The following is a 23,084-nucleotide window of genomic DNA, read 5'->3' as shown; positions in this document are numbered from 1 at the left end:
AAGATCCACGGATGGATGCTAAAATCAGTGGGCGACGGTTTGAGGAGAAACAAGGTATTAACATAGTCTCAACATACCTCCTCTAAGATATTTATCAACTCCAAAGGGAGAAATAGTAACTTCACTATTACTGTAGTAGAGAAACCCAGCAGACACCTTCCTAAAGATCGAGGCTAACCTCACCAGTAATGAGACATACTGACATCATAAGCCCTTGATATGATACATTGAGAAAGACACGTCACTTCTGTGATATTGTCAAAAACACCTAACCTCAACCTAATCACAAGAAAATATCAGATAAAGCCAAACTGGGGCACATTTTACAAAATAACTGACCAGCACTCATCAAAAGTGTCAAGGCCATAAGAGAAAAGGAAAGATGAGAAACTGTCACAGATTGGAGGAGATGAATAAAACAAAAAATGAACGTGACATGGGATCCTGAAACAGAAAAAGGGTGTTAGAGAAAAAACTGGTGAAACTTGAAAAAAGACTGTGGTTTAGCCAACAACAGTATACCAATGTTATTTTCATGGTTTTGATTAAATTATATTCCATGGGTGATGTGCGTTGTAACACTAGAGGAAGCCGGTAGAGGATATAAATAAACTCTACTATTTTTGTACCCTTTTGGTGAGTCTAAAATTATTTCAGAATAAAAAGTTAAAAAAAAATGTGCTGTCCTAAGTCAAGACGCAGATGTCTAAAAGGATACAGTATCGCATCTGAAAGGATTTGAATCAGATTTGGCTCCTGAGACTCTGTGTTAAAGAACGGCTGCTTTAAATCACATGCCATTTTGAATAAATCAATGAAACTGACTTCCAATGTTTCTACGGCTAAATAGGCTTTTGATTATTGACTAGTTGCAGGGCACAAGCAATTCATGGAACACTATTCATGCAGATATTCGTTTCCTATTCTAATGAACCAAAGTCTACCGAGCGAAAGCTAGAAGTGCCACTTGGGTAATTTTGCTCTTCTTGTCCTGGAGGAAAAACAAAACGGATTACCTGTAGCACCACACGGCAAAGAATGCACCAAAGAACACGAGCAGGAATGCCATGTAGGTGCTCCACATGATGACGTACATGGCGTCCAGACCCAGGATTCTCCAGGGAACAGGAGGGGCGGGGGGCTGGGGCTTGGGCCCACAGACGATCGAGCAGTCCTGGCAGCTGCAGGGCCCCGTGACCTCATCCACGGACTCGTCACAGCCCTTGGTGGCATTGTTCATGGGTTCCATCTCATGGGCTGGAAGATCTGTGGGAAGGATTGTGTTGAGTGAGAATCTCCATTACAAAAAAAGCAAACACTACAAGGCTTGTGTTAAATTATATTTAAACCCAATGATAAGCACACTGAGAGTAACACAAATGGAAGAATAAAAAGGACTGGAGGTTTCTGGGTGATCAAGTTATGCTTTGCTGCTTAGTCCTGTAAAATTTTAAGTTAACCTCAATAACTCTGGGCATAGGGTTTGTCACCGAGATCCAAGTCCACCACATTCCACGGTAAACCTCCAATCAAGTTTTATCTCCACTGAGGAGCTAGTCTAATTCTATGGCAGAGCTTTTGAAAAAACTTTTTTTAATAAACAGCTTATTCGTTCAATTCTGTAGCAACACCTGAAGGCAATTCTTCTATCTCCACTCCCATGCCCAGCCCCTAACCAACCAGGGGCAGGATAAATGCTCTAGTTACCTCTCTCGCTGGAGGAAACTCTAGGACCTAGTGATCTGAATTTATCTTCCTACTGCAGGTTAAGGTTCCTGGGCTTTAAAAAAATCCTAAGTACAATACACCAAACATGGAGGTCTTCATCCCCACCTGAAAAGATGGGCGTGATGGTGAAAGGCGCCTGGCCGTTGTCCTTGTTGAACATGTACTCAATCCAGTTGGTGGCGTTGCAGGCTTCGGCCTCCTTCCCGCACAGCAGCCCCAGGGCTTTCTCGTTACTCGAGGGGGCCTCCACGTCCCTGCAGGCATTGTACATGGCTGGCAGGGGAGGAAGGGAAAAGACTGAAGCCGAGCTGCTTTAATTCACCAGATGAGATCTTACCGGAGGCCTCTCACGTGTGACCTTGGAAATCCAGACACACTGCAAGCAGGAGCCTCGGGCTGGGACTCGGGACAGTAAACACTAAGGGCGGGCGGGAACGGAGGTCACCTCTGAAACCAGCTTGTCACCCTACAAGTAAAATCAGGCCAGATTCCAAGCAACTTAAAAGTCAAAGACAGGAAAGGCTTACGTCATCCCAGTATCACCCCCAGTGCATGCAACAGCATACTGAAGGCCGAGCAAGGAGAAGCTAAGGACCTCAGTGTCTCTTCAGCCAGCAAAGCTGGTTCCAGGAAACTCTACAGCTGGAGAATGACGGCACTTCCAGGGTAAAAATTGGTTTCAGGACAGACTTCACATGTGAATGACCCCAATACCACTCTCTTTTTGGGTTTTATTTTAGTATGCATAAAGACAACACACGAAATAAGAATGTCAATGACATGTTGCACATAAGGAAGCAGTGGTAATGGGTCCTATCTTAATATTCAATTACCAGTCCCTGCTTGTTAGAAACTTCCCAGGACCTTCTTCCCCCAAACTTTAAGGAGATACTTATAAATTCATTGTGTTTTATCCTCACTCTTGAAAGACAATTTAGCTAGAGCGATAGTAGCTTCTTTAGAACTATGATAATTCCATTGCCCTCAGGCCTCTATCATTGCTGGTTAGAAAATCTCCAATTGTCATTCTTTTGAAGTGATTTCTATCTTTTCTCTACTTGCTTTGAAGTGATTTCTATCTGTTCTCTACTTGATATTTGTCTTTGGAATTTTATAGTTTTCATGAGCTATATTTAGGTATGGATTCCTTTTTTAAATAGCTTTATTGAGATAATTCACATACCATACAATTCACCAATCTAAAGTTAAAATCTAATGGCTTTCAGCATATTCATAGATATGTGCAATCACCACCACAGTCAATTTTAAAACACTTTCATCACCTTAAAAAAAGAAACCTAGTATCTTTAACTAATGCTCCCTATCTCCCCATCCCCTCAAGCCCTAAGCAACCATTCATCTACTTTTGTCTCTATAGATTTGCCTATTTTGGACATTTCATATAAATGTAATCATATAATAGATAGTCTTTTGACTGGCTTCTACCACTTAGCATGATGTTTTCAAGGTCCATCCATGTTGCAGCATGGATCCATATTTCATTCCTTTTTATGGTCAAATAATATTGCATCGTATGGATGTACCACATTTTGTTTATCTATGTATCAGTTGATGGATATCTTCGTTGTTTCCACCTATTATGAACATGTTTTCATTTCTCTTGTGAGTGGAACTGCTGGGTCATATGGTAACTCTATGTTTGTTTCAGGAACTGCCAGACTGTTTTCCAAAGTGACTGCACCATTTTACATCCCCACCAGAGTGTATGCAGGTTCTAATTTCTCTACATCCCCGCCAACATTTGTTATCTTTTCGATTCTAGCCACCCTAGTGGGTGTGAAGCGGTACCTCATTGTGGTTTTGATTGGCATGTCCTTGATGACTAATGATCTCAAGCATCATTGTGGTTTTGATTTGCATTTCCTTGATGACTAATGATCTCAAGCATCTTTTCATGAGCTTATCGACCATTTGTATAACATATTGGAGAAATGTTTACTCAGATCGTTTGCCCATTTTTAAATTGGGTTATCTCCTTATTGAGTTCTCAGAAGTCTTTGTATATTCTAGATACAAATCCTTTATTAAATACATGATTTGCAAATATTGTTTTCGCCTCTTTTTGATGGTGTTCTTCGAAGCACAAGTTTTTTATTTATTTATTTTTTTTTTTTTTTTGCGGTACGCGGGCCCCTCACTGTTGTGGCCTCTCCCGTTGCAGAGCACAGGCTCCGGATGCGCAGGCTCAGCGGCCATGGCTCACGGGCCCAGCCGCTCCGCGGCATGTGGGATCCTCCTGGACCGGGGCACGAACCCGTGTCCCCCGCATTGGCAGGTGGACTCTCAACCACTGCGCCACCAGGGAAGCCCAAGTTTTTTATTTTGATGAAGTCCAAGATATCTATTTCTTCCTTTTGTTTGCTCATGTTTTTGCTGTCATATCTAAGAATTCATTGCCAAATCTGAGGTCATGAAGATTTATCTTGATGTTTTGTTTTTTTTAAATTTTTAATCCTGATGTTTTCTTCTAAGAGTTTTCTAGTTTTAGCTCTTACATTTAGGTCTTTGATCCATTTTAAGTTTTTAAATGCAATTTTTAAAGGTCACACTCCATTTAAAGTTACTGCAAAATACTGGCTATATTCCTCATGTTGTACAGTACATCTTTGAGTCTATCTTATACCCAATATTTTGTACCTCCCACTCCCCCAGGTTTATATGCTGCCCCCCCTCGCCACTGGTAACCACATTTGTTCTCTATATCTGAGTCTCCTTCTTTTTCGTTATATTCACTAGTTTGTTGTATTTTTTAGATCCCACGTATATAAGTGAGGTCATACAGTATTTAATTTTGTCTGTCTGACTTATTTCACTTAGCATAATGCGTCCATCCATGTTGCTGCAAACATTTTAAGTTAATTTTTGTACATGGTATGAGGTAAGGGTACAACTTTGTTCTTTTGCATGTGGCTATCCAGTTGTCCAAGACCACTTGTTGCAGACTATTCTTTCCCCCATTGAATGGTCTTGACACCCTTGTCAAAAATCAGATGACCATAGATGTATGGGATTATTGTCAATTCTGTCTCATTTCTTTGTATGCCTATCCTTATACCAGTACCATACCATCTTGATTTCCACTGGTTGCTTAGTAAATTTTGAAACTGGGAAGTGTGATTCCTCCTATTTTGTTCTTCTTTTTTAGGATTGTTTTGGCTATTCTGGGTCCCCTGTAATTTCATGTGAATTTAAAAATCAGCCTGTCCATTTCTACAAAGAAGTCAGTTGGGATTCTGATAGGGATTGCACTGGCTCTGTAGATCAATTTGGGGAGTACTGCCATCTTATAACAATATTAAGTCTTTGATCCATGAACACAAGATGCCTTTCCATTTAGAAAGATCCTCTTTAATTTCTTTTAATAATGTTCTTTAGCTTTTAGAATATGTTTCACACTTTTTTTGTTACATTTATTCCTAAGTATTTTATTCTTTTTTTTTTTTGCGGTACGCAGGCCTCTCACTGTTGTGGCCTCTCCCGTTGCGGAGCACAGGCTCCAGACGCACAGGCTCAGCGGCCATGGCTCACGGGCCCAGCCGCTCCGCGGCACGTGAGATCCTCCTGGACCGGGGCACGAACCCATGTCCCCTGCATCGGCAGGCGGACTCTCAACCACTGCGCCACCAGGGAAGTCCATTTTATTCTTTTTGATACTACTGTAAATGGAATTTTTTTTTTAATTTCACTTTCAGATTGTCCATTCCAAGTGAATAGAAATACAACTGATTTATATATATATTCTCTTTTTTTTTTTTTGGCCACGCCATGTAGTATGTGGGATCTTAGTTCTGCGACCAGGGATGAAACCCACGCCCCTTGCAGTATAAACAAGGACTCTTAACCACTGGACTGCCAGGTAAGCCCCTATTCTATTTCTTCTTAATTTATCTGGTTTAAGGACTCATTTTCTTTTCATAAGCCTGAAGATTCATCTCTCATCCATTTTGGAAAATCCCCAGCCATTATCCTTTTGCTTACTGTCTCTCCCCAGCTCTCTTACCCCCATATGTCACTTTTAATGATTTCCAGAACTTTATATCTCTATGCTGTTTTCTGAGTAATTCCCTCATATCTTCCAGCTAACCATTTGGTTTTCAGGTTTTAATTTATCAAATATTTCAAGGATACGAAAATATGGAGAATATGATTCTCATGTACTTGCCACCCACCTCTACCGATCTTACTATTTTACAACATTTGCCTCAACATTAACAAAAACACATTATACATATAGCTGAAGCTCCCTCACTATCCCTTCCTATGGGCATCCACCCTTCCCCAAGGTAATCACAATCCTGAGTTTGATGTTTATTTTTCCCATGCACGTTTGTGTACTTTTATGATATATTGTATCCATAAATATGTAGTACTGTTTAGTATAAACATACTACATATGTACTGTTACTTTCAGTATTTTTAAGTGTCATTCACGTGACTGACACAATCCTAATTCATCCATTTTAACATAACAGACTATGACTATGCTCCAGTATACTGATCTGTTCTCCTCTTAATTAGCCCTTAGTGTCTGCTATTCAGGTATCTTCTTTGGTAAGGTGTCTGTTCAGGTCTCTTGCCCACTTTTCAATCAGGTCGTTCACTTCCTTATTGTTGAGTTTTAAGAATTCTTCATATATTTTGGGTAACAGTCCTTTATGAGATTATGTCTTTTGTAAATATTTTCTCCCTGTCTGTGCTTGTCTTCTCATTCTCTTGATGTCTCCAATTTTTCATGATCACAGAAATGCTACAATGAACGTTTTTATATGGTTCTCCCTCCTTACATGCATTAAGAGTTTCTCTAAGGTAGGTACCTCTAAGTGGAATTTCTGCGGTGAGGGTTTATTTATCTTCAAGTTTACCAGGTATTGCAAAACTATTTTTCAAATGGTTTTCAAACACTCACACCAAGTTACAGTTACCAGTGGAGTAGTATATTAGCATTCCTCTGCCTCTACATCCTCACCAGTATTTCGAGTTGACCAATTTTTAAATCTGTGCCAATCTGATACATGAAATGGTAGCTCACTGTTTTAATCTGCATTTCACTGACTGCTACAGATGCTAATTATCTGTATTTATAAATCCTTTCACTTCTGGTTTCTGCTTTTCCTCTCTTGTCTAGAATCCTTTCTTACCTTAAAGTCATAAAGACATTCTATATTTACTCCTAAAAATTTCCAAGATTAGGATTTTTACTTTGTTAATCAAAAATAAAAATTAGATGAATAATTAATTTCTCACTCCATTTATCAACTAGCCCACTCTTTCCCTTAATGATTTGTAACAACACACCGGTATCAACTGTCCACATGGATGGTTCTGTTTCTACACAGAATGATCTCTCTTCATCCTGTCAGGCTGTCTTTTACGTCACATCTTTTGGTAGATTTATTCCTAGGTACCCTACTTTTTGTTGCTTTTGTGAATGGGATCTTTTTTCTAGTAAGTTTTTTTGTTACGTTTTTAACTGATCATTATAATTAAATTTATATGTTGCTCTTACAGTCAACAACTTTGATGAATTATTTTCTTATCTTATTTATTGTTTTGGGGCACATTCTTTATTCAGCTGCATCTAATCTTTTAATCTACTTAAATGACGATTCCTTTTTTTTTTTTAATTTTTGGCTGCATTGGGTCATCGTTGCAGCATACGGGCTTTTCTCTAGTTGTGGTGAGTGGGGGCTACTCTTCGTTGCAGTGCGTGGGCTTCTCATTGCAATGGCTTCTCTTGTTGCAGAGCACAGGCTCTAGGCACACAGGCTTCAGTAATTGTGGCGCACAGGCTCAGTAGTTGTGGCGCACAGCTCTAGAGCACAGGCCCAGTAGTTGTGGTGCATGGGCTGAGTTGCTCCGTGGCATGAGGGATCTTCCCAGACCAGGGCTCGAACCTGTGTCCCCTGCATTGGCAGGCAGATTCTTAACCACTGCCTGCCTGTTATATATCTTAACCACTGTGCCACCAGGGAAGCCCTATAGTTCTATTTCTAATCTGTTCATTCTTTTTCTTTAGTGTCCTATTCTTGTAGAATTCTTTCATTTCAGTCATTTTCAACAAACATGACATGGTCTTTTTCAGATTGTTCTATGATTTCTAGTTGCTGGGGTACCCTTTCTCCTATTTGTTACACCTGCTTACTTTCTGTTCCCGTGATCTGTTTCTTCAAGGTCAAAAATCTCTCCTCTGCCAACTAGTTCTACCTTCCACCCCATCTCCTCAGTCTTGCAGTAATTCATGAAGTTATGCCTTTCATGTCCACTAGAACCAAAGTTCCAATGGTTTCTAAAATGTATAGAAATAAGCTTGCACATACTAAAAATTTCCATGTGGGAACTTATACTTAGGAAGGAGTTAAAGCAAATACTTTAAGGAGATTGTATAAAAGGTTGTAGCTCAAGTCCCAGGATACAAGCAAAGCAACAACTCACATTTCAAGGCCAATGGAACTAAAAACTGTCATTTTCACAGAGTTGACAGGACAACAAAAAGGGACAATTTGATCCACTGTCCTGATACCAAATATAAAAGAGGAATAATTTAAAAGTTTACTTACCATTGGCAAAACTCTCTCCAACATAGTATTGTAATTCTTTTACGTTTGTTTTTGTCTGGTTTGTAACAGGATCAACATAATCTTCCACTGCTGTAACGTTCAGAAACTGACTTTGTCGAGGGCTACATGTCAGCTCACAAAACAGGTTCATTAGGTTATAAAAACAGGATGGACATCTAAAAGGAAAAGTAAACTGCTCTGTATGATTTCACGGATAATAGGGCCAGCAAAAAGATGATTTAAAATAGACAAAGAATGTTTAAAATTTATTGTAAAATGGCAAATGGATTACCATGAGGACATATTAAACCCAGCAATTCCAAACCTAAAACCTCATGTTAAAATAAAGACACCTCTTTAGAAACTGCCCTAATTACTACATTTGTGCTGCCCAGATGTAATTTCAAAAAGAGACAAATGCTCTCTGATTCTGCACTTTATAATTCAGACATGTTTTCTCTGTCTTGAAGTTAGAAGGACTTAGAAGCATCATGGTGGCAATTCTGATTGAGAAGAAAAAAGGGAAAAAATGAGATTTACACATTAGTTTTCATCTTATAACCTACTGAAGGGCTCTCTTCCAATCCCCAGATAATCCTAGGCTCTCTCTAAACACAAGAGGATTTCCCTGTGACATGAGAAGATAAAGAGAACAGCAGTGGTGTCCTCTGGCTGCATGCATTTCAGAAGCACCTGGGTTTTCTTAAGAACCACAACTGTCTGCTGTCTTCCAGGTTCAAAGTTTAAGCTTCTAATGTTGACCAGTTATGTGGCAGAAGACCTCTCTCTCCTCTTTGGTTCACCGTTATCTGTAAAAGCTATTGCTTCATCAGACTTGCATTCTTGCAACAAAACCAATCAGGATTGCTCTCTATTCTGAACCCATCCAGACGACCACACGTGATACAGAACAAGGAAGCTGTGGTCCCAGCCTTCAAAGCCTCTGGTCTAGTGAAGGAGCAGACACCCACACTGACTTGCTTTCAGGAGTTCCGTGCTTTACTGTGACAAACAGGAACGACAATTACACCATTCAAACAGAATTCGCTCTTGGGGTGCACAGTTTTCTACTACTTTCCATAAATTACAAACCTCTTTCTATGTTACTCCATTTAATCTGTACAATCATCAGTTTGGACAGCTGCATAGTATTCCATATTAGCATCTCACTGTTTGCTATTATAAATAAAGCTTTGCTACCTCTGACAACACGGGGAAAACTTGGTTATCTTTTGATGTTTACGCCCATAATACCTCACGTAGAGCAGGTGCTAGATAACTATATTTTGGCTAACTGACAGCTCCAATCTGGCTACAGCAACATCGACTAGGCTTCCTTCCACAAGATAAGCTGGTCTGATTAGAGTCTCAACTTTCTGATCTATTATATTGTTTGTTGTCCTCAGAGAACAATTTACAGATGGTTTTTCACTCTATATTGCCGATTGAAAATCTGAGAAGAAGCTAAGTTTCCGAGTGGACACCGACTTGTGCCCTGTCACCTGCAGTGACACCTGCATAGAGAAGCACATGTCCTTCCCATCCGCCTTTATCAGGGTGCTCAGCATGCTGATCTAAAGACCACCACCAGTTGGTTCTTCTGCACATTCGAGAACTGCTGGGTAAGCTTAGAGAACATGTATTACGAAGCCCTTTTCACTGCCCCGGTCACACAGAACACACTGGATGGCAAACTAATTTTGACAAAACCAGCCGACTCTGCCAAAACAAGCTTTGAGCAGTTACCAAAGGCCGGCTCTATGAGGCCTGGGTCGCCATAGGAAGAGAGAACCACGCACAAAGCTGGGGAGGGAGGCAATGCAGAGGACTGCACGGAGGAGGGTCTCAGGTCAGAGAAATGGGCAGGAACCCCTCTCCTCCCCACAGCACGAAGGGGCTCAAGTCTGAAGGGACCCAGACCCCAGTGCAGGTCCCCTTTGGGATGAAGACATCTCACAGGAAAACCAAGTAGCAACTCTGAATGTAAAGAGAGAACTGAGTCTGATAATTATTACTTTATCAGAAGTTACTGTTTATTTCTGAGAAGTCATAAGATAGCATTCTTAAAACAAGAGCTAACTTTTAAACCTATTTTTCCTGCATGCCTGGCGGTCAACCCACCTGGACAGAAACTGCAGAGGCAGCTGCAGGTTGTCTTTCAGTGTCCGAAGCTGCTGAACATCACAGCAAAGACTGACGTTGCCGAAGAAGAACCCTGGACAGAGTTCCTTTTGGGTGAGAAAGCACGGACATCAGAGGAGCACAGTTAAATAAGGACAAGCATTCCTCAAATATAAGACCATTTTATTCATATTGCCCTTTTTAGGTACACAAGGGTGAGACACCTATATGCAAAGTGCTTGCAGAATTCTTTTAAAAGGCTATCATATTTACTGTTTATAACTAAGGATTCACAAAGGTAGAGGCAGTAGAGGCATTTTAATTTTTTTTTTCTAATTGGGAAGCTCACTTTCCTCCCTTGACAATCATTTTACCTCTTTTTAGGTTATTTGGTTAAGTTTAACCAGAATGCTATTTACTCTTTCCATCAGTCACTCCAGGGAATGTCAAATGCCTTTAATAATTCTGATGAAAGGAGTAAGTCCAGGTGACCCGCGATCGTGTCAACTGCAGCCTCTAAGACCAGTCTTTCCACCTGGATATTTCCAGTTCTTTTCTAATATCCCTGTGTATCAGGGATGGTGAAAGAGACAACAGGAAACAGATTCCTGGTAGCAGCCAAAGTTCATAGGCTCTTGGTGGAAACCGGAGGAATCACTAAAGTGAACAGAGGACAAGGGAGTCACAGCCACTTAGCAGCCTCGTCCACTCAAGTCCTGAAATCTAGGAACAAAAAGAGTTAACTTTGAGTGTATTTTGAAGAAGCTGCTAAAGCAACATCTGAGGTACCAAGATCAGTCCCTAAGTAGTAACCTGATAATGGGAAACTTTATGAGCAAGGTATAGTAAGCCCCCCAAAATTACGCCTCTGGAGTTATGTTATCTTCTTTGTGCTACAGAAAAGAGTTTGGGATGAGAAAAGCCCATTCATTTCATCTCTATCCCCACCCCACGGTAATATTTAAGGTATAATTGCAGAGGATCTCTGATTAGCATTTTGTGTTCCCAACGCCCAAGACAACTAACTCACCTGCACCAGGTCATAGCCGTCCTCTGGCAACGGCTTTGGTAGCCCAGAATATCTGCAATTGTACCTCTTATCTCCAGATGCAATTCCACATTCTCCATACCAAACACAGGACTGTGAAAACACCTACAAAAGTCAACCCAAAACTCGCTTCATTAGGGCCTCAGGGATAACACAAAGTTCAACAGCAAAGGGCACCCACTCAAGCCCCATTCACAGAAGCTTCCAAGGTTACCTGCAAAGCCAAGTAACAGCAAGAGGCACTGGTTAGTTTAACATTTTGACAAATATTAATTAAAATAGACCAAAATGGACTTGTCAAGTCAGTCAGCGAAGGAGGTAACAGAAATTCCTTATTTACATGATTTCTACTTCCTGCTAGATTATTTATTAATAAGAGGAAGCCACAGTTCCACATAAGGGTCACTAACAATCAGTGCAGAAGAAGGCAAGATAGTATGTGAGTCTGTGATTACTAAGGCTCTATTTTTGCACATCTGTATAAGGAACTGTGTCAGGCCTAAATAATGAAAGATCATTTGCGTATCTGTTAAGGTCAATTAATATCAGCACACCATGAGTAATGTGAAGAAAAGACCGTAAGGAGGAGAAGAATGAATACCTTGTCCTCGAGATTTAAGTAAAAGGCAAGAAATGTGCTCACTTTAAGGAAAATCCCCTCAGAATCTTAAAAACATAAAACCTCTTGTGTAAAGATTTCTCAAGAGCCACTCCTATTCCCCACGTGAGTCACACGGTGGGGTTGGGGGGAGGAGGGCACCATGTGACTCATCCCATCAGCAAGGCCACCGAGCTCCACCAAGCTGGCCAGGGTCACGGCCGGCATGACCCTGCAATCAGCTATCGTGTAGGGAAACAGGGACTGTTGAGAAGCAACCATGGATCCCAAGATACCTGTTGGAAAAGTCATTTTAAAAAAATCGGCATAGAAGCAAGAGAGTGAATTCTCTCCAGGGGCAGTGGCACATGGGCCGCACACTGCAAGGAGTTAAGCTGGGCTGTGTTGGTCGCCGGCATCAAGACACAAATCCCACAACAGGCCTTGAAAACATGAAAGGAAAAACAGGCAGGAGGTTGAGGGGTGTTGAGAGGAAATCTAAGGGCCCAAATGACTTGTCTCTGAATTCATTCTTCAGATTTTTTAAAACAGAAATTATGACTTACCCCATCTTGTTTCATTCAAAGTCATATGTTTAGGCCACAAGGAAGGGAAATTATACAAATGAGGAAGCAACAAGCATTTAACAACACCACATCCCAAACCTCTGGCAAGAAGTTGCAAAATTCCACCATTTCTATATAAGAAGACTCATAATTATGTCCATAAACCTAGCGAATCTAGAGAAAGTACTGCCCTTTCCAAAACTCTGGGTTTCCCACTAAAAGGTCATTATCCATCTACTGAAGTTTGAAACGGCAAATAAGCTAAGGAGGGGTGACAACTGCTGATACTGACCCGTAATTTACACACAAGGGACACGTCCCTTGGACTCCCCCTCACAGAATTCTCAAAAGACCAACAGAGCAAGCAGGTCCCGGCCAGGGGGCACTCTGGCACGTCACCCACAGGAGTGGCAGGAATCCAGTCATAAAAACGCAACTCTGGCATGACTAACAGGACGGACATCTGGAGTCTAAGTTCCCCTTCCTCAGCACTTAGCACTCTACGGGAAAATAAAGATGACCCAATGCTGTTTGGTCCCTATTTACAAGATCATCCTTTATAATCTACACCATTTGTTTCAAAGCAAAGTTGTTTCCACCCACCAAGTAGAAGAGATGGGGCGGGGGGTGGGGTAGGGAGGAAGGGCTGAGGGTTGAGCTTGAGGGGCGGGAGATCAGGAGTCCTGGGTTCCTCAATAAATGTTGAGCCTGGCTGCACCTGGAGCAGGTAACCTGGCTGAGAAGAGCAGGAGTCTCCCACCTGTGAACTGCACTCAAAACCCCGCTTACGTCACAGTTCTGGTGTGAACACTGAATGCGGGAATAAAGGAGGAAGTGCTTAGGAAACTAGAAAGCACTACCACTCAAACGTAAGGAATTATTCTTAATGTCTTCCAACTGTTTGGGACCTCACCAAAGAGGATCCAAAGACCTGAAGAAAATAAACTGCTCGTGGTTTCTTTGGGGCCAGGAAAAAACTGGGCTTGAGTCACTGCTCTTAGGTTTGCTTTCCCAAGTCACCTACCTAAAGAAGCATGAACCGGCGGGGCCCAAAGGTACTCACAGGCCACTCGCTGTGTGCCAGGCACTGTTTTAACTGTTCTTACATATTAACCCAATGAATCCTTACAACAAATGCACGAGGGAAGTTTTTTTTTTTGGCCACACCGTGCGGCATGCATGATCCTAGTTCCCCGACCAGGGATAGAACCCGTACTCCCTGCAGTGGAAGTGCAGAGTCTTAACCACTGGACCGCCAGGGAAAGTCCTGGGAGGTGCTATTATGCCCAATTTACAGATGAGCAAACAGAGGCAGAGAGGCTAAATAACTTGTCCCAAAGCAGCAGAGCCAGGATTCAAACCAGAACATTCTAGTTCCAGAAACAGACTCTCAATAAGATATAATCAACCCTATAATTAAGGTCCTCCCTCAAGGGGGTCCATCACCCATCCCTTGTGCAGGCCGGTGCGCCTGTGCACTCACTCACACGGCTGCACAGGTGGGGAGGCCTCTTCCCCACCTCCAGTCTCTCTCCCCGACTCCCCTTGGCTCACCTACAGCTGAAACCCGAGCATCTCCTTCAACCGCAGGCCCCGCTGGTGCCGAGGCCCCTGGGGACCTCCACCACCTGGCTTCCTCCTCACCCACGTGTTCAACCTCATCTCTGTTTTGGTCCCTTCACCTGCTCCTGCCCATGAAGCTGCTCCATTTCACCCTCCCGCTCAGTCAGACCACCCCCAACTCCTCTCCAGCTGCACCTCCAACCGCCTGCTGCACAGCCCAGGTGCTCAAAAGGAAACCAGTCTTTCCTCCATCGCCAGGCCCTCTTCATCAGGGGCTCAGGCCCAGGTACCTTTCCCACCAACCTCCCAGGAAGCCTCGCCGGTACAGCCTCCCTCACCCCTTCCCCCCCAACTCCTTCCCTGCGAGCCCACAGCCATCCTCTGTCCACCTCATCACCTCCCACCACGTGGTCTGCTCCCATGGGGGTACACCACGCCCACAGCACCCAGGCACTGGATAAGGGTGCCCCTGTCACCCCAATCCCGCAGCAGATCTGTGAGGCTGCCACTAAAATAACACCATTTCACATATGAGGAAACTGAGGGTTACACAGGTAAAGTGACCCATCTGAGGCCACATCTGAGAACGGCAGAGCCAGACCCGACCCAAGGCCTGGCTGGTTTGCAAGCTGGAGCTCTTACTCTTTATGCTGCACGAGGGTCACTCCTCAGCGGACCACTGACTAGACTGAGCTCATCTATGCAGCCTGTCAAGAACCTAGCTGACATCCGAACAACTGGGGTTTCCAGGCTCCAAAGTGCCACGGCCCAGCGGTCGGACTTTATCAACGAAGACAATGGCTCACCTCAAGATCCCTGGGAGATGTCCTGGAATGTCAGGGCAGCACAAGCCGACACCAAGACTAAGGGCACGCCGAGCAATCAAGGGCTCAGGTACAGGCCACTTCCCTGAGAAGGGCTTCTCAGGGAAGCAAGGTGTCTGGGTGAAAGCTGCCTTTGCTCTGATACAAGAACAACTGGTGCTGACTTCACACCAATGGTACTCACCTGGGGAAGGACATATCCTGCCCGATACTGAAATAAACCCACCAAGGCTGGAGGTCTGACAGAGCCCAAAGGGCACCAGACTGCATGTAAGCTCAGCTCTAGAGATGGACGGTGGTAGTTGCACATGTGTTGTACCTAATGTCCCTGAACTGTACTTTAACTTAAAATGCACAACATGTGTTGCACAACATGTGTTGTACCTAATGTCCCTGAACTGTACTTTAACTTAAAATGGTCGATTTTATGTGTATTTTATCACAATACATGAGCTCGGATGCCCTTCACCATGTAAGAGAAAAGCCCAGTGGCAAGGACTGCAGACAGCACGTTCTTGGTTACACTGAGATTAAACAGAGAAGGGTGACCGTCAGTTGAAACACCATGGGTCTGAGTGTCATGCAACACAGCCAGAGTCTCTAATAACAGGTGTTGTCAAAGCTCCACTTGGGGTCAGTGGGGGACAAGTTCAAAGAATGATGATTCTTCACAGTTCATCTCATGGGCACTGACCAGTCTTACAGAGCTATTCATGACCACAAGAACTGTCTTATTTAAGCATTTAAACATTTGACTGATTCCTAAAATGTTAAATGAGTGTATTTTATTTTCCTTAATTACAGAGCACCCACCCATCACAAATATTCACAGGTGTACATGAGATAACATTGGAAGCTCCCCCTTACCTCTCCACTGCCACCCCATTCCTCAGATTTAACCAATGCTAACTTATTAGATCTAGGTCTTCCGGGCTTTCAATTCCCTCCCACAGGCAAACCTGTAGAGATATATCCACGTAAACACACACAAATGCAGTAACTTTTACATAATCTCTACTACCTTCCGTGACTGGCTGTTGACTCTACCTGAACTGCCTCTACATGTATTTCTCGGGGTCCCCAAGGCCGGACTCCAGCCCGTGTCTGCCCTGCCTTGTTTTCTCCACACATTTCAGTCCACCCCCATCTCGGAACGGCCTCCCCGTTTACAAGCCTCCCCCAAGACTCACCGCCTCCACTAAATTTAACTCTGACTCCTATCACCTGGATCTGGTCATGGTGCTCCCCCGTCGGGTGAGCTGTCCTGGGCAGAGGCAGGTTGGCCCCAGGCAGCACCTGGCTGGTGCTCACGGGCATCCATCCTCACTGCTTGAGTCAGCAGGTGTCCTGCACCCAGAGCTCAGGCGAACCATTTCTCTGTGACTTACATTCCACAAGCTCCCCTGGGGATCCACCAGGACACAGTGGATAAACTTTTCCTTAGAGGACCAAATATTAAATATGATAGGTTTGTGGGCCCTAAGGTCTCTGTGCTACATACTCAACCTTGTCTGCTGTAGCTCAAAAGTATCCACAGACAATGGGTAAAAGATGGGCGTGGGTGTGTCCCAAGAAAGCTATCCACAGCTACAGGCTCTAGCCAGGTCATAATTTGCTGGCTCCTGCTCTAAGATCAAGGAGAATTTATGAGTATCACAAAGTTGTGCATGAAGGCAGAAGTTGCAAGAGTATTTTCTTGCCTAGGTCTCGAATGCCCTGTGAGGCCACAGAATCCTAAAGGGCAGAGCCCAGGTGTTATACTTCCTTTGAAATTTTCTATAGTATCTCATCCAGTGTTCACTCATTCAGAAACTGTCAAAACATACAAGATGAGTTAAAGGAGCTTGACTGGATTATGTAAGAAGTTGCTTTGGCTTTAACCCAGAATTTAGTAGTGACAAGCCTAGGCTATCTCTGCTTTTAAAGGTTAGGCCACATGGTTATTTCACAACATGCTCTAGAGTTTAATTATTGGATATATGACTGCACAGGGAAGCATCTTTCAATAATAATAGGAATAGTTCAGGGAAGTTAAAAAAAAAAAAATGCCCCTTCTGCTACGTGTCAGCAACTCTAGCAGCTGCTAAACAGACTCTAATTGGGAGCTCCCTGAAAGCACATCTTATCACATGGAGAAGCTCTGAACATCAGCAACAGAATTCTATACTCCAGGGTGAATATTAACTCATGTTCAAATGCTTAATGAACATCAACTGAGTGCCAGGCACAAAGTTGAGTGATTTCTCCCTCATTGCCTCGTTTATTTCTCAGACACCCCATGGAATAGTAGTATCACAGAATTTTACAGGTAAGGAAACTGGAGCTCAGAGAGGATTCTCTGAGGTCACATGGCTCATAAGTGAGAAAACCAGTAATGAGAAACAAGATTTTGAATGCCAAGTTAAGCATTCTCCCTCCTATTCACCTCCATACCCACCCCACCAGCTGCTGCACTGGTCAAACTTCAGCTCAGTTTGTACATGGACGTATCCTTAGATTGTGACAATGTGCTAGGGATGGGCTGTCCCCTCCACTATCATCCTACACAGGTGTCCCTCTTTCCACACAGCCTTGTTCAGCTGCAGGACTAATGACTACCATTTACATACAACTCTAGGCAGCTGTCAAGTCCTGACTCACTTTCTCAGGACCAGTGACTGTCCTCAGCCCCAGGCCTGTACCTGGCCATCCCATGCAGATGCAGTGCAGGGCCTGGGCCCCTCATCTCTGCTGCTGTCCTGGATGAGTAAAGCTCACGATGGAACCTGGAGACACACCCAGCTGCAGCTCTGGCGAGGGGTGGAGCTGAGGGGCTGGCCTGGCCAGTCAGGATAACCCAGGAGGCGGTGGCCCAGAGAATCCTGTCCAGAGATTAAGCTGCCTACTGTGTCCTTTGGGGTCAGGTATGCAGACCAAACAAATATGACAGGACATTTGGGGTGGAGGCTGGTCTACTCTGACTTTTATTGACGGAATTCTCTGGAACTCTGTTTCATAGCCAACCTGGGGTAGACATATCCACATAACAAAGGATAATTTGTGTGGGCACCAGGCATGCCTTTAGATGGGTATTTTAGATATATTTTTCGAGTTAGATGGGCTCAGCCAATCTTCACTTTACAGATAACCCCTCCAGCTTGCAGTTTAACTGACTTGCCCAAGGTCACACTATTAATTAGTCTTAGACATTTCTGAGCTCCCGCACTCACAAGTTTGAAAAATAATCCAAAAGCCACAAGGCTAAATCAAAACCATGAAAGTGGATGGGGATGTATACTGTCCGCAGGTGTCTTCCTAAGGAATGTTCACACAACGTGACAATTGAACCAAGGGTCAGGCCAGTAGGCTAAATCCACCCCTGATCTATCACAGGCTTTTGGAGAAGCCACACTGGAGCCAGCAACATGCCTTGAACGTTACTGGCCAAGTAGAACATCTGCTAAACACCCATTCAACAGAGCTTGCTAAATATGAATAACCTGGCAGCAATATTCTGAATTTGAATAAAGCAGAGCCCGGAAGTCAGAAGACAGTGGCTCAAGTCCCAGTCTGCCATTTACCAACTATGACCTTGAGACAAACTTCAGCCTTAATATCCGCATCTGTAAAACAGGAAAAACAGCATCACACCTATCTTAAGGAGTCTTGGGAGGTTAAAACAAGACCAAAGGTGTCATCGCAATGGAGTACTATGCAAAAATTAGGTAATTCCTTTTTCCTTAGTCTCTTGTAATCCAGGATGCCATTTAAAAATATTGAGATAATTTACATACCATAAATTCACCATTGAAGTGTACAGTTTAATGGTTTTTAGTAACAATTGGGTAACTTTCCCCCCTATTTTCTCCAGTTTTCCTTTCATCCGCCCAGTAAGCATTAATTCACCCTCCAACACTCAGCTTAAAAATGGACTCCCCATCACATTCTGTCCCTTTATTAGAGCACACTTTTCTTTGCATTGTAATTTTTTTGTGTATCCACTCGTCCTCCCATCAACTATGAACAAGACAGGGATAGTAACTACTAACTTTTACATAGCACTTTACAGTTTGTAGACAGACCACTTTCTGCCTAGGTGATTCTTTCGATCTACTATTGTATCCTACATTGCACTCACTTCACATTTATGAAATTACTGAATGACGGTAATTTGAGTTCCTCCGTGGCCCAATTCTAAAGATTCCCTCACAAATCCCCCAAGAGCACACTTGCATCAGAGAGAGCAGGGGTTTTTTGGGTTTGTGTGTGTGTGTGTGTGTGTGTGTGTTTTAAAGTTTTCTTGCCAAAGCAAATATTCTAAAGACTGAAAATAACAAGCATGTTCCAAGCAAAGGAAAGCCTGCCGGGCCACCGTTGATCTTTGCAATCACGGAGACAACAAAGGCAAATCCAATTCTGATCTCTAGTAGCCTCGGAATGCCTCACCGATCTTATCCCCTCACCCAAATCCATGAAGGCCAATGATTTGTTGATTCAGGCCATGCTGGAGATGGTAAAATATAGTTCTTGCCCTCAAGGAGCCTGCAGCACGGTAGTTCATTCAAACAATATTTCTCTGTCTTTCCACAAGCACCCTGAGGAGTAGGTGAAGTTGTTAACCCCATTTTACAGAGGAGGAGACTGCCTTTGCCCAAGATCACTCCTGGTAAGAGGAAGAGTCAAGACCCACACCAGGTCTTTTAACTCCAAGTCTTGTGCCAGGCCGTAAACGCTGCTGCTGCTGGAGCAGTTTAAACAAAGATTGAGAACTTCAGAGTGAAGGCATTCTAGTTGGGGGAACAGAATAACAATGTCACAGATGAAGATGCTTTTGAACTGGGCCTTGGAAGATGGGCAGGGTTTTGACAGCAAGTAGTTTATTTGGCTGGAGAGCTGGTGCCCTTCACAGATCTGTGGGTGAAAGAGCAGACGAGGCACCTGAGCTCAGGTTAGAGACGGCCCACTCCAGGCTTCCGCACAGATAATGTGTCATCTGTAACACACCCCTGAAAGCACCCCTTTTAGGAGGAGTGGAGGGAGGGGAAGGGTTACCCAGGAAAGAGGATTCTTTGTTCTGGGTAATATGACAAACGCTGAAGGAATACAAAGACCTATTCAGCAAGGCGTTTTCTTTCTGCCCACTTGCTAATAATAAAAAGCCTCATTTTCCCTTGATTACTTATGTTAGTAAAATAACTGATCACAGCATCAATCAAGGAATGGGAGAGACTGGGGAAGATTACCCACATTCGCTCCAATTTCAGAAAGTTATTCTTCAATGCTCTCAGGCTGAAAGATTAACCCATTCCCGATCTCCTCAGGAAAAGCAGTTTTAATGGCTTAATTCCTACCCAGGCCTCATTATGGTGCAAGTCCCTCAAGAAAAAGCTTATAAATATTACAGTCAGGAGAGATGCGTACTACTTCTCAAAACTGCACACATTATTTGGATGAGCACAAGGTTTAAAAACCACGCAGTCTTAGTAATGTGATTTCATCATCTGTAAAACTTAAAAGTTAAGGAAAGCAAAAATCCCCCACCCCACAAAGGTATTTCAGACTTTATGAAGGACAGTTAGTCTGCAATTCCGTGACAGAACTTTACTGGTGCTCAGACTCAACCCAGACGAGCTGCTCATCACTGGTGAGAATTCTAAAAGCGGGAACCGCCCGCCCCCCCCAATCACATCTCAGGTGTGAGGAAATGCAGGTACTGAAAGCCTCTGCAGACATGAGGGAGCTAATCTTAAAAATATCAACACGAGGGTCTCCAGTTCATATTTGCAAACCCTCTCAAGGCTTCCAGGCATTTTGCAAGAAACTTGTGACCAACCCCTGACCTATCCCAAAAGTCCTAGGAGGAGAGGCACTCATTTACCATCAGCCCTGGCTGCTACCTTGAGGTAAAAGGATTTCAGAGATAAATTAAAGCTACTTAACCATGTGAAGCCTGCCTGTTAGATCCTAACCTAAAACTCTCGGGAAACTGAATAGCTGTATTTTCAAAGCAAATAACTGCTGCTATTTCTTGAGTTTTTACTACAGTGATGCGATCTCTCCAAACATCATTATGCATGGAGGGACCTCAATAACTGTATGAGGAATTGCTTATCTTCAGAAAAAGTTAGGCTTGAAAGAGTAATGAGCCCAAAGCCACAGAGCTAGCAGGCGGTCTACCGGTTGACCCCATTCCAAAGCACCTCCCCGAAACCTGCTTTCCTCTGCCTCCCCTCCCCACCAGGTGTGTGCTCTTCCACAAGCCCACACCCCTGGCGACGCCCACACGCACACACAGGAGGCCCTTCCCGGTCAGCCACACCTACCCCCCTGCTGAGAACTATGCAGACGCCTCAGGAGAGCTTTTCCTGGTGCAGGAAACCCCTTGATCTGCCTTCCCCTGGGATTCACTGCCCCCTCATCACTGACACACCTATGAGTGGGCACGAGAACCTGGGATTCCCATCCGGATCTGGTTTAATCAGCACGAAATCCTTAGACATCCCTCCGGACACCCACAGTTTTAAAGGATAAAACTGTAGACACACAAATAGCAGCGAGGCGCTCATGCCCAGGGCTTCTACCAAACCAGGGGAAAGCCGACCCAGGGAGTTCCAGGCCCCTCCTCTCCACGGCTGGTATTGCGAAATCCAATTAACCCGCGCACCTGTCGGCCTCAGCGTCTAGAGATGTAAAGGGAGTGGGTAAGAAGTAACTTGCACTCTTTAGAAGACCAAGCTGCCTTCTGTAAAGTACTTAGGGCTGTTCCAATCCGGGGCCTGACGGATTGCTAACTTTATCTCCCCTCCCTCCTTCACCTTTAGGGGAGGAGGAGAAGAAATAAAGTGGTCAGATCTTCTAAACACATTTACAAAGAATTCGCGTGCCTCTGGCAGAATTAAGGGGGGAAAGGCAGGTTAAATAATACGAACCCTATTTCCTCTCCGCCCATGTTCTTCCTCCTCCCTTCACCCCATACCCTAAATCCAGAAACGAGGTGACCACAGGTGAAAGGAGCTCCAAACAGGTCAAATAAGCAGCCCCCAGTTGCCACCGTCTTCCAGACCACAGGGAAAACCGCGTGGCCGGAGAAAGGCACCGGGGAGCTGTGGGGGGACCTCCAGGGGCTCCATCGCTAGACCAACTTCCCCGGGATCCGCTGGACCCGCGGCTGGTCCTCTCTGGGGCCGGGGGCGCCTGAGCCTCTGCACAGCCCGCAGCCCTCCCCGCCTCGCGGCCTCACCACGTCCCCCACAGCCTGCCCGGGTCGCCGGCGGCCGCTCACCTGCGCCGGGCAGAGCAGCAGCAGGAGGAGGCCGAGGGCCGGGCCGCACGCACTCATGCTGCCCTGGCGCCGGGCTGCAGACGTCAGCGAGGGTAGGCTGGCAGGCTCCGATCCGCGTCCGAGTCTGTCGGGGTCTGGCGCCGCCTGAGGGAGGGAACAAGCGCCAGCTGCGGCTGATTGCGCGCGCAGGTCAGGAATGACGATGGCGTCGTCGGCTCCTCCCACTTTTGGGCGGGGCCGCTGCCGGCACTGCCTGGACCCGCCCTAGACCTGTCCTGGGGCTGGACCGGCCCGGGGTGGGGAGCGGGACAGGGGCGGGGCTAGTCGGGACCCGACCGCCGGATCCCACAGCGCCCTCCCCAGTCCCAGCTCGGCACTTCTCCGTCCTGCGGCGCTTGGGGGCGCAGCCTCAGGCCAGGGACTCGCGGACCCGGGCCCCTGAGCATATCCGGGAAGGATACTTCTGGAGCTGTCCCAACGGCGTGTGGTTTTGATGGTTTAACTCCTTTCTCCCCTTTTTGTCTTTCCTCGATTGGAGACGGTGGGCGAGGTTTTAGCACATGGGATTGCGTGCGGACTATCTTCCCACTTAAGACCCCACTTCTCAGCGGGTCCAATTAGCACCCTAAGCAAGTTCTCCTTCCAAACCCAGTCACCCAAAAGGAATCCATGCCTGGGCACTTCTAGCAAAGCGGGGGGCGGCGCCACACAGTGGCCTGACAGTGTTGTGATCCGACAGCTCCACGGGCAGTGCGTGGCTGTGGACGATGCCTCAGAGCTACCCAATCTCTGTTTTC

At 44.8% G+C, this 23,084-nt stretch overlaps 1 protein-coding gene across 4 annotated transcripts in view; it reads right to left on the bottom strand.

Annotated features, from left to right (window-relative positions):
* The window catches only part of NPC1 (NPC intracellular cholesterol transporter 1), a 47,615-nt gene extending 25,154 nt beyond the window's left edge, over positions 1-22,461 (bottom strand). Inside the window, exons 1-6 of one of the 4 annotated variants that reach the window (XM_049698120.1) lie at positions 22,288-22,461; positions 11,458-11,580; positions 10,428-10,534; positions 8,307-8,482; positions 1,834-2,001; positions 1,017-1,266 (exon numbers count right to left, since the gene is read on the bottom strand). In XM_049698120.1, coding sequence (XP_049554077.1) covers positions 1,017-1,266; positions 1,834-2,001; positions 8,307-8,482; positions 10,428-10,534; positions 11,458-11,580; positions 22,288-22,344 — 881 coding nt within the window. In that variant the 5' untranslated portion in view covers positions 22,345-22,461. The remainder of the gene's footprint in view (positions 1-1,016; positions 1,267-1,833; positions 2,002-8,306; positions 8,483-10,427; positions 10,535-11,457; positions 11,581-22,287) is intronic. The other 3 variants (XM_004273753.3, XM_033435324.2, XM_033435325.2) reach the window with 3 other exon arrangements.
* Positions 22,462-23,084: the final 623 nt, after the last annotated feature.

Source organism: Orcinus orca, chromosome 15 (genome assembly GCF_937001465.1).
Source record: "Orcinus orca chromosome 15, mOrcOrc1.1, whole genome shotgun sequence".
NCBI lineage: Eukaryota > Metazoa > Chordata > Mammalia > Artiodactyla > Delphinidae > Orcinus > Orcinus orca.
Note: the sequence above shows the minus strand (reverse complement) of the source record. Positions and strands in the feature narration are given on the sequence as shown.